The 19905-nt window shown below is 41.2% G+C and overlaps 1 protein-coding gene across 1 annotated transcript in view; it reads left to right on the top strand.

The window, feature by feature from the left end:
• erfl3 (Ets2 repressor factor like 3) overlaps positions 1-19905 on the top strand; it is a 50883-nt gene that overhangs the window by 15323 nt on the left and 15655 nt on the right. Inside the window, exon 2 of the mRNA XM_059339481.1 lies at positions 19145-19379. Coding sequence (XP_059195464.1) covers positions 19145-19379 — 235 coding nt within the window. The remainder of the gene's footprint in view (positions 1-19144; positions 19380-19905) is intronic.

Genomic DNA, 19905 nt, shown 5'->3' with positions numbered 1-19905 from the left:
TGTTTTGTTGCCATTCCAGTGACTCACCACCGTAAACACCAGTCTTGCAGGTTTTATGTGCTGGGAAAATTAGCCATTTACCTAGGCCAAGGACCAAGCTTTTCCGGCAAATCAAGTAGTCAGTTTTTGTCCAAAATACACTTCAAGGTAATCCAAGTTAAATAAACACCTTATTTTTGTAACTCTATCATGAAAAGGTAAGTTTTGATTTCTTTACTCCAGAAGAAATCTTTAAAAGGTAACTGTATAATATGTAACTGTAACTTTATTATCTAAAAATGACTCTATCTATGTAATATATTGAATTGTGTACTTACATTATTGCAAAAGCTTCCAACAACGTTTTTATATCTTGGTCATTTTTAACTAAACCGTATATTTGAACGAGGTGAAGGTTTTTAGTCACAAACACCTGGATCTCAAGTAATCAGAAAGACAAGCAGAGCAAATTTCGCGGACCTCTCCAGGACGTTCTTTGTCAACTGAACAGCATTGATGAAACACTGATTTTTAACTCTTAATTCAGTGTTTTTACTGCTGACCTTTGCGGGAACATTCAGCTCCCAGTAAAAACCCTTAGAAGCAATGAACACTCTAAGAATCCTAACCGGGAGAAGCAACAGTAAATAACGAAGACTTGAACTCAACAACATCACTTCACCAAACTCTTTTGTTATTGTTTTTAATTAAGAGACCCCTAGTGGTGGAAAAAATACATATTGCATGTTTAAAACAGCATTTAAAAACTGAGGAAAAGGAATGTCTATCATCCCACTGCAAAAACATTTTTGTGCATCACATTCCTTTACTTGACCTCTCCTGTGGCCAGCAAGACAAAACCATAGGCTCCGTGTTCTCCATCTTCCTTTTGTTTTAGACTACAAATTATTCCCATTTGGATGATTTATGATCATTAAAGAGAGCACCGTTTCCAAGCACTCTGCCCTCATATTTGTCTGTGCTTTTCAGGGCAAATTGAGCTAAATTATGATGTTTAGTTTATTTTGCATTCTCTTTACTTGTGATGGCAGCTTGTTGCTCTTGTGGTTGACCACTGTCAAGTAAATGTAGTGAAAACGCTCTAAATCTAAATGATTGTATTTGAGTCATGATGCACAGTTGTTCTGATACTTACAGTGACTCTGTCTTTACCCTCGTTGTTTTTATACTTTTCCTTTTATTTCCTTTTCAACACTCATTCCATTGCTTCTCATTTCTTCTTCTCTCTCCCTTTGACCTTTTCCCAGTTTCTCTCTCCTCTCAATCTCAAACACACACACACACACACACACACACACACACACACACACACAGACACACACACACACACACACACACACACACACACAAACCTCTTAAAGAATGACTAGCAGATGTGGACAGAGCTTTTTCCTTCATCTAAAATTAGCTGAGATAGAAGAATGGCAGGAAAGCGCATAGGGTTGGACGCACAAACAGGAGCAGTGAGGGGAGTTGGGACCGGGGACTGATGGAGAAATAGACAAGAAGTGGAGGAAGGAATAGCTTGATGGGACTCAGTAAAATAGTGTGTATTTTTGGTGCTGTTCACACACATTGCTGACGCACAGGAACCACTTAGGGCACAAAGTCTACCGTTGCCTGACAGTTTAAATGGGCTTGTATTGCTGTGTAAAACACTGCGTTTAGTGTTGCAGCTGTGTGGACCTGTGTGAAATAAATTCAATGTATTAAGGAAAAGCAGAGGTAATTTAACATGATTGTCAATGTCTTTTTTTTTTTTTTTACTCTTGTCAGTTATTACATTCTTCATAGTATTTCAGTGAACTGTGCACTAGGTCAAAAAGTCATACAGCCAGTTGCATATTGATGTCTTCATTGTACATAATTTGCATACCGATTAGTGGCTAGCTTACAACCTGCTTCCCTATACATGATGCAAAAAGACGGGGGGAGAACCCATGAAGAGCTGTGAGCTGTGAGCACCAAGTGGGCAACAATAACCAGCAATTGTTTTTTATTTCTCAAAATTAGACTTGAAATAACTGATCTGATTCTCAATTGACACAGCAATTTTGTTAAAAGTCTGACCCGTAATGCCCTACATTTCAGTTGTAAACAGTAAAGCGGACCTATCAGCTTCATTCTGTTTCTCTCACCCTTGCCGTAATGCAATAGTGCTGTTAAACTTCCCATCTTTAACATTTGCAATTATCCATCAATTAGCACTTCAGAAGCTGGATGTTGTACACAGCTCCAAAGCGGCTCTCCCCCAAGCAGCAGGAAGGTGTTAAGGACAACAGTGCTGGTTGGCAAGCTGCCGATGTCCCCTGTTCACTCACCACCCAGGGGCCTGTTTAGAATACCAGGCCACCAGCCCTCTGCTTCACACTTTACTTAGGTTTAAGTCTCCCCTGATGATCACATGGCCTACAAGGGAGTGTATGTGTATGTGCTGGATGGGAGCATGTTCACTTGGTCAACAAGTGACACTTTGTTGTTGTTTTTCTGCATTCAAGCACTGTCGGTGTACATTTTTGTTTTATAGAAATCTGTGCAGCTTTTATGATGCCTCCACTTTCCCTTAAAACACTCTGCATAACTATGTGTGCGTGTCTATGTCTGTACCATACCACTCACTTAGAATACCGTGTGAATGCAAGTCATCATCAGCACAGTTAGCAGCACCAGAGCCGTACCAGAGAAAAACATGATTCCCCAGGGCCAGTCACCTATTCCACTCTCACCTCTAGTCTGAACAACAGCATACATCTCATAACAAGAGGCACACACAAACACACACATGTAGTACATCCACAGGCTTCCTATTTGAGCTCTTGAGTTATTGAAGATGAGTGTGAAGATGTTTTGTTTTTTCTGTCCCTGTTATGTCTTCAGGATTTATAATGTAGCTCCAGTTTAAATAGGGATGTGGAATAAAATGAATAGAAGCTTTTTTTGCAACACAAAGTATTAAAAGCCTTCTCCATGCATGCATAGTTTAGATGAGTAGCAGGTAATTATTTGGGCTAAACATAGCTTTAGGTAGGCAATTATTGTAGCACATGATAGTCAGGTAATGAAAGCTCTAGTGGCATAGGCTAAATGTGTCTGGAAGCATTAATTGTGTACAAAATTGGATGCAAACAAATGGCATTTTAAGCTCTTTTGTTGGGGTTATATTAATCCTACATTTTCAAAACAAAATCTAAAAAATATAAGAAGCACATTATAAATTATAGAGAACTGTCGACATTAATGTGTAACCTAGGCAGGTAATGAAATAATAAGCAACTGCAAAGCTTTTCCCGATTTACATCAGCATCAAGCACGTAGTAAGTTGTCTCTGCGCTCTGCTTTCATGTAACAGGTCCATTAGTACATCATCCTCAAGAGCTATGTTTTAGCTAGATACCTTGCTGTTAACAGACTGGAGAACAAAATGACATAAAGAAAGTGAACGAGTGCCATGCTTTTTAGTCTAAATAAATAAATCATTGGCATTTTGCATTATATTCAGAAGTCAGGGCCACATCATGTGTTGCTGCAATGAATGTATTACTATGTTCAGTCGGTTATAAAAAACGTAAGGGAGGGATTTAAAGACGATATAAGCCTGCTCTTGCTCCACAGTTTGTTTGAAAAGGCAAAATATTGAAAGACTGTGATGGGTTGCATGCTTAGTTCCCTAACAGACTATTAGAGCTTTATTATTATTTTCTTTTTTTAAATGCATGTATGCTTGTATCCCCAAAAATAGTTCTTGATAGTACTCTTAATTGCTTGAACACAAACTCTCATAAATAAACTGTCTTTATATTAAGTTAACCTAGCCATACCCAGCAGGCATTGCACAAGTGGTAGGTCACCAGTTCACTTGATTAGCAATTTTCCTCTAAGCAGATAGATTTATGTAACAAACAAATAAGCTTAGCTTAGGTCAATAATGCTGCATAGTTATGCACAATTTGTAAGAATGAACTGGGCTAAATCACAGCTGCTGTTGTATGGCAATGTCCAATCGCCATCAAGAGAATAAATGCTCAAGCCATTTGCAAGGTCCTTGATTACAGAGAGGCTATTTTTGGAATTGAGAAAACACGTGCGTGTCAAACTCACTGAATACCGAATGGCTTGAAGTTTTACCACCTAGTTGGCATCACCTGTCATCTGAGAAGGTGTGACAATTTGAGCATTGCAGACACAATTCTGCCACATAAAGTGTTTGCATTTCAATCAAAGCTGGCTGTAATACTTTCAAAGAGAGAGAGTGAGCCTTCAAAATGGACTGAGCATATGATGGCCTTCAAAGCTCAAGAAAATGTCCCATCAAATGTTTTGAGAGCTCCTGACTGAATAATAATATTACAAAAATATTAGATTAGAGTGTTACACAAAATTTTGACTAGTCCTGAAAAATAAGTCAATAATCCGCAACCATTTTTATGTTTAATTTTAAGTGATTTATTAGAAGGAAAAAAACGTTTCTAGTTACAGGATCTCAAATGTAAGATTTAATATTTTTCATATCAATGTTAATGTCTTTTGGGGGGTTTAGGATGTTAAACAAAAATGGACTTTGTCACCGCCTCAAGGTTACAGAAGATGGCAATAGCTCGCATGAGCCCCTTTTGAAGCTAACAATGAAACTATTATTTTTTAGTTCTTGTTGCAAAATGTGTAAGCTATGCAGATTCTGTCACCACAGCCATGGCTTCATCCACAGTTTTTGTATATTCAAAATAGTTTAAATCTGTTGTTATATCTGTGGACTTTTATAATATCAGTTTCAAGATTTCAAAATCTTTTAGTGTGCACTGGGCATAAGGCTTCAGGAAACTTTTATTCCATCTGACATCCTTAACCAACATGAGGAAATGTGAAAAATGAACATAGTTGTTATTGCAGCCCTAGTATTGACACAAAACAAGTACAAACTGAATGTGTAGTCTACTGAGGATTTCCTTTGAAAATCAGGGTCCCGATAACAGTTTTACTTCACGTCAAGACTTTGAAACACTGATGCAATTTCAAGTGAAAAAGCTAGAAACCACCAGATACAACAGAAAGATAAGAATGCATAACGCAGCTCTGATCTGATTTTTAAAAAGAACAAGAACAACTCCTCCTGAACTGCTTGACGTCTGGTGTAAAGATCAGGTGTCTTGCTGCTTTGTCTCTAACTTGCCATCACGCATCTAGAAACGTTAATCCACTGTGGAATGCGTCGGCTTCAGACGCTAGACAGCAGGCCTCTGAGTGTGCTCATGACTCAGTTGTCTTTTACGTCGTTTCATAACATTGTTTATTTCATAATGTTGGAGGAAGAGGAGGGTAAAAAAAAAAAAATCACAATAAAAGTGCCTTCCGTCAAAGAGAGAGGCCTCGCTGAGTATTTTTGACATGCAGCATGTTATTCTCTCTTCAGACTCTGTTTAACACGGGCCTGGTTGCCAGCTTGTTGCAGGGACCGCTGGGTTGGTTTACACTGGAGCCTTGTTTGCCTTGAGCAGCCCTTGCTTTTGGAGAGGGTGGAAAAGTTCTGTCTTGTTCCCGGCCAAGGCTAGTGGGCACACACGCGCTCACAAACACTCACATTATGCACACACACACACACACACACACACACACACACACACACACACACACTGTCATGTAGCGCAGATCTCTGTCTCCTGACGACTACCTGTTGCTGGCAGATTCAGCCTCCCACTCCTTTCTCTCTGTGTCTCTCCATCTCCTGCTTGCTCGCTCGCTCCAGCTCTGCTCTTCCCTTTCTAATACCTGGTCTATTTGAGTCCGTGTTCCAGGCTTGAAAGGATTAATTGCCGTTTATGCTTTATTTTTTTGTTCTGTTCGTTTCTGGGGGGTTATTTTTAGGCCTTAAGTGTCTGGTTGCTAGGAGACAGTGTGAGAGAGAGAGAGGGCAGGAGAGAGAGAGAATGGAGGAGAGTTTGCGTTGTGAAGGCTGAATTACAAAAACATTCACGCACTGAGTCAGCACTGACACACACTCGCACACATAAATATACACACACACAGGGTGTTTTAGTCTGAAGCTGTTGTTGTGGACTTGTTTTTCTGGTTCTGTGGATCTTTTCAGCAGCTCTGAGCTCCATGTGTGTTACTGTCATTTACGTCCTGGCTCATCATCAGGACCTGTTGACACATGGACATCTAAGTTGTACATGATCTGTGTGCATGCTCATTTGTTTGAAAGTGCAACAGGTATGCAGCACTGTTACATTCTTATAATATTTTTGATCTTTAAAGCAGTATCCACCTAAGCTTTTACCTCCACATGTGTTACAATTAAAGCAATCATCTCTGGGTGGTATTTTTTATTATTATTATTATTATTATTATTATTATTAATTCTTAGCACACAGAGCCAGCTATGTAATTATGTATTCATGAAATGTTCACCATCCCCTTAGTACTTTCTCTGTATTCCATGAGTTGGTTTTGATTCTTGCCAGATTTAAGCGTGTATCAGAAATGACATGCATGGACACACACACAGGAAACAGATCTGTTGTTGTGGTGCATAACAGTTGCTAACATCCTGTCCCGCTCTAGTACCACATTCCAGGAAACCACCTCCCAAAAGTGCCACCTATCTCTTACTGACACACACGAACACCTGACAGATAAACGGTTTGATTAATGTGCCACATCTAATTTACTCCTGTGTGGCAAAGTCACCCTTTGACCGACTGACCGTATAAACACACAGTGACAGTCCAACTGCAAGTTGTGGGGCCACTGGCCCACGGTTGGTCACACATGGTATAGCTATTTTTTATAATTAAAAGAAGAAACATGTACAATACTTTCCCAAATGGCAACCTTTCTACTTCTAGAAAGGGATCTTAAGTCTGCTTGAAAGCAGCAGAGACAAGGAGTTGGGCTCCAGTTAGTTTTTTTCACACCATACACAACTCTCTGTCCGTTGTTGTAGCTGACTGAGAACTCACAGGTGGGTCTTCCAGCTCTGCCATTTCATGTGCAGTTGCCAAAAGTGTGACTCAATCACAAGCCAGTCAGCTAAGCTTTGCAGAAGTTGCAGTTTTGAACTTTGTTTCGGCATTATCTGCAACAATCTACATACAATATATTCTGCATGCAGCTACATGCACCAAACTATGACCATTATACTTGCGATGTTTCGGCACAAATACATGAACTATTACAGCCTTAGTTAATTTCTTTTCAGACTGTATAAGGCCGTCCCTATATGCTCCTACTCAAAGAGATGCGCACGCAGTTGAACACACTCTTACAGGCAGTAGTGAGTGTAGGCAGTGTGTTGTTGAACCAGAGGTGAAGCGTCAGCTGGCAGCTCTCTGCCAAGCTTTTGGCTGGAGAAGTACATTAACGCCAGTGTGTGAGGTGGGGCAACAGAGTGAAAGAGAAGAGAGGCGCCTGTGGCCTGTAACATGGTTGTGTTAGGTCTTAACAGCTTTACCCTAAAAGTAACTTTGAACAAATGTATTAGCCTATCATGGGAAAATTACCATGTATTTTAGCTTAAGATGCACAGACTTAAAACACCTAACCATTTAAAGATACATTTTAATGACGCTGTGGCAAACTTTTCACATTTTTACTTCTTACAGTTTTATGTAAAGCTTAAAATTAAGAATAGGACTTGCAAGGTGTTTGAAATTAACTTTTAAACGTAATTCTGTCCTGAGCATGTCATCCACATCGCCTTCAGTATGTAGAAACCGTATTTATGTATCTGTGTGTGCGTATGTCTAAGGAGAAGGGTTAATGTCCTGGGAGCAGTGCGTCACTTTGGTGAGAGTAAATATACCTAACAGTTCCCTGAGAGCAACAGGACTGTTCTCTCACTGACACAATATTATTCTGCTGTTCGTAGCACACTCTGGGGAACACACACAAATGCTCTCCCACCAGGCTTGTTTATGAGTGTGATTACAAAGAGAAGAGTCCAGTTGTCCAGCCCACCTGAAAGTGCATCAGGTGCAGTGCCTCTGGGCTTCCTGTGTGTTTGTGCATGGACAGTGCTCAGTGTTTTTGCTCACATGGTGTTCGTCCTATGTGCATTTGTGACTTTTGCTCTTTTAGTCCTCCAGTTCCCGTGTGAAAAAGGTGTGTGTGTGTGTGTGTGTGTGTGTGTGTGTGTGTGTGTGTGTGTGTGTGTGTGTGTGTGTGTGTGTGTGTGTGTGTGTGTGTGTGTGTGTGTGTGTGTGTGTGTGTGTGTGTGTGTGTGTGTGTGTGTGTGTGTGTGTGTGTGTGTGTGTGTGTGTGTGTGTGTGTGTGTGTGTGTGTGTGTGTGTGTGTGTGTGTGTGTGTGTGTGTGTGTGTGTGTGTGTGTGTGTGTGTGTCTTTTCTTAGAGCTCCCAGGTGGAGAACCACCTGTTGTGTGTGTATATGTTGCTAGTAACATGGGTTGTATATTGTGTTTAGTTGTCTCATGTGGTTACATACTACACCACAGGCTAAAATCAAGCTCTCACCAACCAGGCCACTGAATTGGGTTTACATTGTAGTTAATCAGTTGAACTTGCTGTCTTTGTGTCCTCAGTCCTAATAGAACCTGTTTTTTCTGCACATTTCAGTCTATTTTAGATTACATTTGGCAATGTTGATGCAACATTTAGTGTCTTTATTCATTCATGCAGGCAAAGACTCAGATTTCTTTTACTGCTACTAAAAATTTGCTTTAAATTCCTTCTGGTCATGTCAACGTTGTTTTAATGCGCCAACCTTGAAGTCCTTGTTTCTCTACTTGCATTTGCATCACTGGTTAGAGGTGTAGCGATTCTCTGAATGCACAGTTCAGTTCAGCCGCAGTTCACTTCACACCTCCTTTTTTTTGTAGCGGGTAAATACAAGCAGGACCGCTGGGTTGGTTTACACTGGAGCATGTAAACTCTAATGGCAGATAATATGGATGGAGACTCAGGGTTAACAGTTTTACATCTTGGTTACAGATGCTTTTATTAAACCGTAGTGTGTGGGGTAACACCACCTGTTGTTAACAGGCACCGCAGCCCTCCCAACTTTCTTCTTACCACTTCACCCGAGGTTTCTGTCTCACCGCAGCATCTAAAAGCCACCGATGGTTGTGTTTTTGTCCAAATATGTCAATGCAACCATGTCCCTGATACAACCCCAGAAGGTTAGCATTGGAGATGATAATTTACTTTACAATAGGTCATATGATGAGCCACATGTGGGCTTACAGTTTCTGCTTTCAAAGATAACCCTGAAATACTTCTCCAGGCCTTTTTCTTCAACTAATGGACATCTGAACCATGTTGTGACCAGGCGGCAATCTCCGTGCCTGAGCATGGAGGCCACCAGGAAGTGCATAAAGCCTGCAATTCACCGAAAATTCCAGTAGGGGGTGCTACGTTTGGCTGCAAAAGAATTCTGCCCATTAATTTCAGTGCTAAATTTGAAAACTTCTCACTTGATTTATTACCTCAGAAAAAATTTTCAGGGACAACATTATGGTCTCAATCGCTAGTAAAAAAATCTTCTCCAAGACAATTTGATGTCAATAGTTCTAATAATGGCCCCATTTAGAAGAAAATAGAAGATAAAGAATCGTATGATTTGGGGCGTTTCTAGCTTTGATTGACAGGTCACTGACAAGGCGAGCCGTCTTCAGTAGAGAAGCGGAGCAATGCGTATCCATGGAAATGTGTCAATAAAGTTATATATAACGTTATATAGATAGAAAAGAGGATGTTTACCGATTTGGTCTCATAACTTTGACCCTTTCACACTGTATTTTCACTTGACAATGACAGTTTATTTGAACGTTTTGTTCAGTAAAAATGTCTTGTTCAGACTCTAAGGAGTCGCTGCTGAGTTTTATGAGGTAAGAAAGATGCATTTTGTTTTTGTTTTTTGCTAGCCAAAACTAACATCCCAGTTAATGCTCCAGTTAATGCTAACATGAATTAGCAGCGGCTTCTCTCAGTCGGGTTGCTGGTGTAGAGAGGCGTGTAGTCAGTGTCGTCAGATCCCTCGCGCTCCGCCACAGTCCAATTATGGTCTGCTCCACGTATCGGAAACAAGATGGCGACGAGTATAACGCTGAACTCGAGGCTTCCAACGGGCAGTCCACAAACCAATGGGTGACGTCACGGTGACTACGTCCATTATTTATATACAGTCTATGGTTGTGACTTAACAAGTTTACAGGCTAGCAGTTGAGCATGTGAGCTAGATGTAAAGGGCTGCAGGAGAGGAGCTTGTTCTGGAAGAGAGGATCCCTATGGACGCTGGTGCCTTTTTTTTTTTTTTTTCCCTGTCTTGCTCCTCCCTTACAATTTCCTGGAAAAGACGTCTTGTCTGTTCACTGGAAGACGAGCTATACAGAGAGAGCGTGAGAGACGAGATCTGACGTCATGTCCTTCTCATTCCCTGTCCCACTTGTTCCCTCATCACCTCCTCCTCTTCCTCCTTCAGCACTTCTGTACTTTCCCTCCTCTCCTCTCCCCATCCGTGTTGTGTGTTCTCTCACTGTTGAACAATAACCCTAGTGTGTGTAAGTGTGTGTGTGGCGCTATTTTTGGCCCCTCCAAGGCCACAAAGCACTCTTCCCTCTTGCTCTTTCTCTCTTCTGCAGCTGTATGGCAGTGAGCAAGAGCCTATAGAAAATGTACACTGAGGGTGACCTCTAAGAATAGTTGAGCAGCCTGCTAGGCTTACATGTTTTTCTGTGTGATGTGTGTTTAACCCCCCCGGCACTCAGGTGAGGCAGGGGGCACGGACGCTCTTGGCTCCAACAAGGAACAAGAATGATTCCTCCAAGGGAAACAAGTCTCCATCTGAATTATTCACAACTCGCATTTCTTTTAAAGATTGTTTCCAAACCAGTAAAATCTACTCTGCATGTTACAATACATTCATGATCACAAGCTTGTAATTAATTGAATAACTTGCCAACTTATTTTTCATTATCTAAATAAACTTCTGTGTGATTTCAAGTAAACTAGCATGGAATTCAAATGGAAACTAAGCCCAACAGTCAACACTTATTATTCTTATTTGCATCTTGACTAGACATTTCCACTGGTGGCACTGTCTTGTTGAATAGACATGTGTTGCAAAGAAGCATGCAGACACTAACATTTTAATTAAGGAGAATCCAGTTTTTAGTCAACTACTTTACCGCGTAAACTGAAACTAAAAGCTGATCCCTGTAGTTAGAGCTGAAACAATCAGTAAAGCAACAGAATTGTAATATTTTGATGGTCGATTGAAATTTTTAGCAACAAAAGTTTCATGTTTTTTTTAACTTCCTGTCTGTCCGATGTAAATGTAAAAAATTGCTGGTTTTCAAAGTTTGCTTTGATTGACTCCTTTGGAGTTGGTTGGACAAAACCAGCAATTTGAAGATTCCATCTTTAGTTTAGGGATAATATTGATGAACAGTTTACATTGCACTCAATAAATACCACTATTTTAAGCTTGGATTTGATTACTTTTTACTGACAGAAGTGGTGGCAGCAGGTTGTGGGGTTCAGAAGATTAAGTGGATCAGCAGGTTAATACAAAATGAAAATCAGTTAGCACTTTCACCTATACAACAAGGGTTAAACATTAGCTGATGTGTAATTTTTATATTGCAGCTCATAATAATAATCTCAAATACCCAATGAGTACAAAAATCATTTTCAATATATGTTGCAAAAGTTAAGTATCATTTTTATTAAACACATTTTGAGTTAAAAAGTTTCCTTCCACATTAATTTCCTTTCCCATCAATGTTTCCCAACTGTTTGCTTTCTCTGTCACTCTCCTGTGTCCCTGTCTTTCTCTGTCTGTCTCACTCTCTCGTCTTCCTCGACTATTGGCCTAATGAATTTTTAATGGACTTGGTGGGAAGAGTCCAGACACTTTGGGATTCAGGCGTATGGGCTCTGATTACCCTCCTCCTCCTTCTCCTCCTGCGGAGCCCACCCTCTTCTTTTTCTACCTCCTTTCACTCTTACTTTCTCTGTCTCACCCTCCAAGTCTTTTATTATCCCTCCATCCCTCCCCTCCACCTCCTGGTCTTGTGTTTCTGTCTTCTCTGTTCCCCAAGCTCGATGCTTCAGGCAGTTTCACTTATACAAGCAGCTGTGACAAAGACAAGGCTGTGTATACGGCTATAGGCAAATACGGACTGTCTCTCAGTTTTTAGTGCTTTTACAGACTCTCAGAGCCGACGGTGACCTCACCCCCCTCACCCACACACACTTGCACTGGTCGTTTCCCACATCCACGCTAAAGCTGAGTTGGGTTAAAGTAGTACGCTGCTAGCCAACTGCCGCTAATGGCTGTTCAGAGGCCCTGGCCCTGTATAAAAATCCTGAGTCTGCAACTCCACTGTTAGTTTGGCACAAGCCTGTTAGTTGATTTGCTGCTGAGTAGGACTCACAGCTCTGGTCTCTCCTCCTCATCTCTTTTCTCACTCTACTACTTTGTCTGAATGCCCGTCTGTCTCGTCCTCCTTCCCATCAGCTCTCGCCCTCCTTGGCACCTCTGTCTCAGGTCAGTGATCCAGTCAGTCGTGTCTTTGGGGTGATGTAGTTGCCAAATATTTTCGAACTGAAACTAACATTTATTTTCACCACAGATTAATTCTGTTATTTTTCTCAATTTATTAATGAAGCATTTTTTTATCACTAAAATGTCAAATTGTTTTATTCATCCAAAAGTCCAAAACCCATTGCTGTTCAGTTAAAGGTACCCTGTGGAGTTTTAAGAAAACTCCACAGGGTACCTTTAACAAACGCTGTTTCTCACCAAAATGCATTGACTGTATACATTTCCTTTCCTCAGAAAACATTTGCAAAGCTTGCATTGTTTATGGTAATGTTTGCTTGCCTTTTTCTACTGTGTTGCTTCTTTTTTTGGAGCATAACAGCAACCAACTGTTGTTGTTGAACAGCAGAAAATGTCTGCATTGCTCCATAGTTCCATAGACATGTCAGCCCCCAAGTGATGACTACCGGGTCAGAAAAGAAACAGGATACCATTAACTGTCACATATGTAAAAGTTGGAGAAAGTTGTCCCTTTTGCTTGTAATTAATTGCTTATTGCTCAATGAACTAGTTATTTCAGCTTTTAAATGTTTCAAGTTGTGTTTATTATTTTCACAAGCAGGGTTGTCATGAGAGAGAACACAAGACAAAGTGGAAGACACACTCAACAACAACACATCAAATTATTTAAAGAAATAGCATATGAACTCATGTCTAACTTTGCCAAAAATGCAGCAGGCATACACAGACAATCTCAGGGCAACATTATCTATTTAAGTTGACCAAGCAGTTGCCTTTTACCTCACATTAACACAGCACCCTGTCTCTTCATCTTCTCAAGTCTTTTGTCATTTTCGCTCTTTTCTTATTCTTTTTCTTTCATCTCCTCACCCCCCCCCCCCCCCCCCCCCCCCCCCCCCACACACACACACACACACACACACACACACACACACACACACACACACTCATCTTCGCTCTTGCTGTGTTTGATAGAGTCGAGGTCATTGTTGGACTGGTGAGCAGTGCACATAGTTGGAATAGCAGCAGTGTTAGAAGTCTGCTAGGGGCCTGCCACCAAGATCACACAGAGGAAAAGAGGCATCCGCACTCCGAGAGAGGAGGAGGAGGAGGAGGAGGAGGAGGAGGAGGAGGGGACTGGGAAGGAGGAGGGGAAGGAGCAGGAGGAGGTGGGGGGATAAGCAATCTGATCTGGATGACAACAGACTACCAGACGAGCTATGATCTCATCGCTCCCTTAACCCCCCCTCCTTCCTTCCCTCCATCCACCCCCTCTCCCCTCTCCCACTCTTGCCATTGTCTCTCTTTCTCTCTCTTCCCACTTTTGTTTCCCTGCTCTCCCTCCCCCGTCTCTTTTTCCTCCTACTTTCTTTTCTCTGTTCTCCACTTGTTCCTAGTGCTCACCCCATCTCGTCTTGCCTTCTTCTCTTTCACCCCGACCCCCCTTGTCTCCCTCCTCCTTTTGCATCACTTTCTACCACCTGCCCCTCACTTGTCCCAACCCACAGACACACACACACACACACACACACACACACACACGCACACTCTTCTTGACGCACTTGCACTCTCTAGTGTCCCAGGCCAGAGATTAGGCGCAGCCCTATCGTCAACCCTCCACACCAGTCTCTACATTATTGATGCCTAGTCTGTCTATGTGTGTGTGAGAGTGTGAGGCTTCTGCATGCATGCTGTAATGGCTATCTGGTGTCTCCCCGGGGAGGGAGGGGGGTGAGGGAGGAAAGGAGCCAAAGAGAGGGAGAGTCGAGGTCACAGAGGTTAAGTGTGGTGGAGGGGGTTAGGTCGCTCTGCAGCCTCTTCCCTGCTGCTCCTCTCTCCCTCTTCTTCATCCCAACTTCACACAGATCGTACATACACACAGATCGTACACACACAGATCGTACACACACACACACACACACACACACACACACACACACACACACACACACACACACACACACACACACACACACACACAGATTCCAAAAATTGAAATTCTCCTATTGGGTGTACAAAGCTGATGAGGTGTGTGTGTGTGTGTGTGTGTTTTTGTGTGTGTGTGTGTGTGTGTGTGTGTGTGTGTGTGTGTGTGTGTGTGTGTGTGTGTTGTGTGATAGCTGATCCAGTGTGAGTCAGGACAGCTCAGCCTGGGTTGGACTCCTCTGGGTGGATAGAAGGACAAAGGCACCTGTTCTTGCTCTCAGCATTCCTCTAAACCTAATCCGTACCATCACACACACACACACACACACACACACAGTGCAACATGGTCGCTTTTATTTAAGCTTTTGCTGATGACAGTGAATCGTGCGTCATTTGAGGTATTGCTTTTATACACACACACAACCAGCATTTACAAAAGATCTTTTTCAATCATGGACCTGAAATATGATGTGTGTGTGTGGCATGTGTGTGTAGTGACCTCTGTGGCCCAGGCCAAAGTCAAAATGATCATTAGAGATGCATCTTGACAGACATGCACACAAAGTCCCTAACTCACATTTGCAAAAACTATTCAAAGCTGTGACAATGTTTTCTATAAATAATTCTCTGTATGATGAACTTTGCATACTTTTTTTAAGCAACTCCTGCTACTCGTGCTTTACATGCAACACCTGGTCAGTGATTAAAGCAATACTTCACCTCCAAAATTATCATTTTATATTAATTCCACACCTGATGTTACCTTAAATAATAATTTGTGAGGAAAAAACACTTTTCACATGCCTCCATAGGGAACAAAAAGTAAAAAAAACCCTGAGAAATTCTTAATGAACTAAAGTCAAAGAGTCTGGCCTTTTTAAAAACAGCAAATCTTTTTCAAAACATCTGGCTACCAAGTCTCAGAGAACTTGTGCTGTATAATCCATGTGTTTAGGAAGTGCTGAAAATACAATTAGAGAAATTAGACTTGGAATATACCGCACTGCTGTTATTAAACACTGCTCCATTGTACTTCAGTTTATCAAGGATTTTTCTGTTTTTGGATTCTCATTCATGGTGGAGGCATCAAAGTTTTCTTCACAAATTCAAGGCAATTCACGTTGTGAGTGATTGATATACAAATTGGTCAATTTCTGGGTGAAGTGTTCCTTTAATATATGGTCAGCACGACTCATTTATTAATCTTAGCCAGATTGGCGATGTGACCAGTCGCATCTCGACTCGTCTTGACACCGTCATCATCAGTTTGCTATGTGTGGAAAAAATGTGTTGTCCTCTGCAGTAGGAGCGTGTGTGTGGGTGATTATGTGTTATTGTTAGAGGCTCGGCCGGGACCAGTATGTTTATGATTGCCCCCGGTGTGTTCCTGTGTGATTGGAGCTCACTCAGGGTTTGATCGTGCAACAAGTGTTTGTTTGAATGTTTGAAAGTGAAAGAAGAGGAGGAGGAGGGTGAGAAAAAAGGAATTAAAATGACAGCGAGTGACTGTTGTTTCATTTGCATGCTAACTGCTTCCTACTTATGCAGGTCTGGAAAGTCTGAGAAATTACAGACACAGACGGCACAGTTTATGCAGTTTTTACACCCATGGTCATTTCACACTTCACACATTGTGATGTTTGTTATAAAGAACAATAATCTGTAGTTTGAATAAAGTGGCGAAGCTGTTTGCACAGCCTGTTTGTTGACTGCCTCATTGGCCTCCTGCTTTCTGAATAATAGTTAATGCTGATAAAATCCTGTCTGGAATTTGAAGATGGAAAATGTGTAGGCACATTGTTTGACTAATATTCCAAAATCTTTATTTTGAATCATGAAAAGACTCCTGAGTGGGTGGGACAACTGAGTGATTCATTGACCATGCCTTGCAAACACATCATTGTGATTGGAGGAAAACCACCAAGAAAATGTGGTGGAATAGCTAGTAGCCTACAAAAATTTCCTTTCTACCTATTTTTAATGAAAATCTGGAAACCATAATGTGTATGCTTCTGGTTGGTCCCTTGCATTAAAAAAAACAGTAAAGTTCTTAACACACGTTGATGAAAGGCTGCAGTAGTATGCACTGTTTCATAAATGTCTGGCAGATGTGCTATCAACATTATTTAGTGTTATGCAACAGTGACTAAATGGTCAGAACAGGCGAGTGCAGCAGAGATTATCAGGGCTATCTATCTCTGCCTCAGGCTGTCATCCAGCAAATCCATTGACAAGCCTGCACATCCATAATCTGTTGATTTGGGCCTGTTTGTTTTCCAATCTCCAGCCCAGCCGGTCTCATTTCCTCTGTTGCCATTTGCATGCGGTGCAGTTAAACACATTGCAAACACTGGCTTTATTCTAGGCTTATATGTCTTTCCATGTCCTCCCAAAGAAGGAAGTAATAATAAAATAAACCATGAGAGTAGACAAAATACAAAACCCCCAGTACCTTGTAAAACAATAGCCCTGTAATAAATACTGTTTTTCTTAAACTTACAACTTTTAATTAACTTTTAGTGACAGACGGTGTTAGTTATGTTGCTTTATTAGACTGCATTGCATTAGGGAGTTTCTCCATAAATTTAAGGAAAAGAACAGTTATCCACTATTGTATTGCATTTCATTACATCGTCCAGGTAACAACAATTTTCTGGTTATATGTAATGTGAGGCTCAATATTATTTGCACAAAACCTTTTAAAATAACATCAGCAGGCATTAAATGTCCTGCACAACAGCACTTTATCAGGGTGGATGCTATTTCTTTGTTAACTCCACCTCCTTACTCGTCCAGTCCAGGCTATATCTGGCTGAATATTACACCATAATAGTCTGTTTTGCTCGGTCGTGTCAGATTTTCTTGACCACCCAGGCAACAGAATGTTAGTGGGAGACTTGCACAAACATTTTCAAACACGAGCACTGGCACATAAACTCATTTTTACTTGTACATTTGGGCACACACATGCTCTTACAAACAGTCATATACCCACGCCCACAGTCTCGTTCTGTGTCTCTTACTGTGCGTTTCCTTCAAGCAGCGGGTGGAGAGAGATGGAGGGATAGACAGGAGAGATGACTGGCCATGTTGTTTTCCTCCGGTCATAGGAAAGAATGACTGCATGAGAGGAAAGAGGTGGAGGAGAGGTGGAAAGGTTTTTCATGTGCCTAACTGTTCCATGAAGCCCACTTACACTGCAACTTTTAGTATTGTAGTTTCAGTGTGTGTGTGCGTTTCCTGTGAAGAGCTACTGTGGTAATGACAGTAGAGATATGTGGTTGATTCAAAGCCCTTAGTCTACCTCCATATTAAGTTGTCTGAATTTTTATTTGCATCTCCACTTGCATGTCTAGGTTTTTTCAGAAGAGACCTCTGTTCTAATGAAAATAAATGGACAACATAAAAAGGACCAAATCCACTTTTTCAGCCTCTTTTCATTAGAACAAACCTGCATCACAGCCAACATGTATTAAGAAGTGAGACAGGCATCACAGCTGCTGGCCAAATCATTATTTCATGATTGCAACATTATCTGACAACATCACCACAAGTACAGGTTGATGCCAGCGGCAACATTTAAATGTGTAATGCAGAAAAAGTTAGACAGAAAGTTGCCTTCTTTAGTTTGCTGCAGCCCCCGCCTGTGACTAGCCGACAGACAAAGCCAGTTACTCTGCCACGTGCATGCCAGTTACACTTCCGTTCAGTGTCCTTCTGCTCTTTGCGGTCACCTATGCTGTATTTTAATACACCTGAATCTCATTTGCATATATTTGTTCTTGTAGTCAACAAATGGTTATTTAATGGCAGCCCATCTACCTGTTAACCCTCAGACACTGACAAGCTGCCTGCTACAGTGATACAATTCATTATTTCATTTGTCAAAATAAACAAGTTATTTCATTATTTAACTGGCGCTCAGCCCCCGACCCCTCACTGGGCTGGCTTTTACAACCATTTTGAAAACTTCTGTTTCCCATACATGCTGAAATAGTGCTTTAAATGTATGCATCCTGGAAGCTGTTTTGGGAAAAACTGCTTTTTAGGGTAGAAAAACTCTGTTTTATTCTTACTTCAGTACTGAGAAGGGAAGAAAAAGATGCCTTTTAATATAGGATGACTGTAATGTACACATTTAACCAGTAATCCACAGATACTCTAAGATGGGCTTGTCAGATAAAGGAAATTAAAGTTATAGGTGCATACTAGGATGCAGTGTTACCTGTGATTCTCATGCCATTGTTTGGGGTCTTTCATTTTCCTGCCCTTCCACTCGCTCTCCACTGTGTCAAACCATCTAATAAAAGAGAAATTGCTTGAGAATTACCTACAACAAAATGTTCAAAGATGGACTAGAGGGTGAAAGGAAAAATGCTGGAAAGAACTGAAAGACGGCTATATGCAAAGGGAGTGAGGTCACTGTGTTCGACTGTATTGTGTATGTGATGTATAGTCTTCTAGACACCTATAATCCTCCACACTCACCTGAAAACGGCTACAACTGCTGACTCCTAATTGCAATGATACCCTAGCCTTTTCTTTTGCCTTACTTTGAAGCAGCTTTCAATAGTCAAAAACCAGAAATGTCTGGCAGCAAAAAATTCTGTTGAATTTACAACATGTGCTCTCCACATTATTTCTTGCTGTTTGTTGTGACGCACACTAACCCTCCCGCTCTCTCTTTATCTCTCTTTTACAGGGATCGCCTTCCCAGAATGGGCTTACAAGCCCGAGTCGAGCCCCGGGTCCAGACAGATCCAGTTGTGGCACTTCATCCTGGAGCTGCTCAGGAAAGAAGAGTATCATGATGTCATCGCCTGGCAGGGGGACTACGGCGAGTTTGTCATCAAGGACCCTGATGAAGTGGCCCGGCTTTGGGGGGCCAGGAAGTGCAAACCCCAAATGAACTACGATAAGCTGAGCAGGGCTCTCAGGTATGATGACGGAGGATCTTTTTGAATATGTTCAGTTTGTTGTGTATCTGTATGTGGTAGTGTGTATAATTCATAGTGTTGCTGCTTTTCCTGACCTTGCACATATCCTTAGCATTCATATAGGTGCTATAAATCCTTGAAATTACTTGAATTCTAATCAGATATTTTCAAATTTTGAAAAAGTGCTTAGATTTTGAATAAAGTGCTTGAAACTGTTTACTGCACTTTCATTATAAATCACCATCTGACTGAATAGTTGGCTTTTTAGATTAAGAAATGGCATAAGTCGGAGAGAGCCTATTAGCTCTTGCCTTTCACACAAAAATAGTACAAGTTTACCTAATAAAGTGTACATACTGTATAAAATATGTAATTTACCACAGCTTTCATGTGCTGGAGAAGCTTGAAAATGCGTTAAAAGTGCTTGAATTTGACTTTGGAAAAGGTGTAGAAATCCCTCTGTGGGAAGCAGCAAATATAGCAGATGAACTCATGATTATGTTAACGATCTGTGGGCCTAACAGGA

This window comes from Centropristis striata, chromosome 8 (assembly GCF_030273125.1).
Source record: "Centropristis striata isolate RG_2023a ecotype Rhode Island chromosome 8, C.striata_1.0, whole genome shotgun sequence".
Lineage (NCBI taxonomy): Eukaryota > Metazoa > Chordata > Actinopteri > Perciformes > Serranidae > Centropristis > Centropristis striata.
Note: the sequence above shows the minus strand (reverse complement) of the source record. Positions and strands in the feature narration are given on the sequence as shown.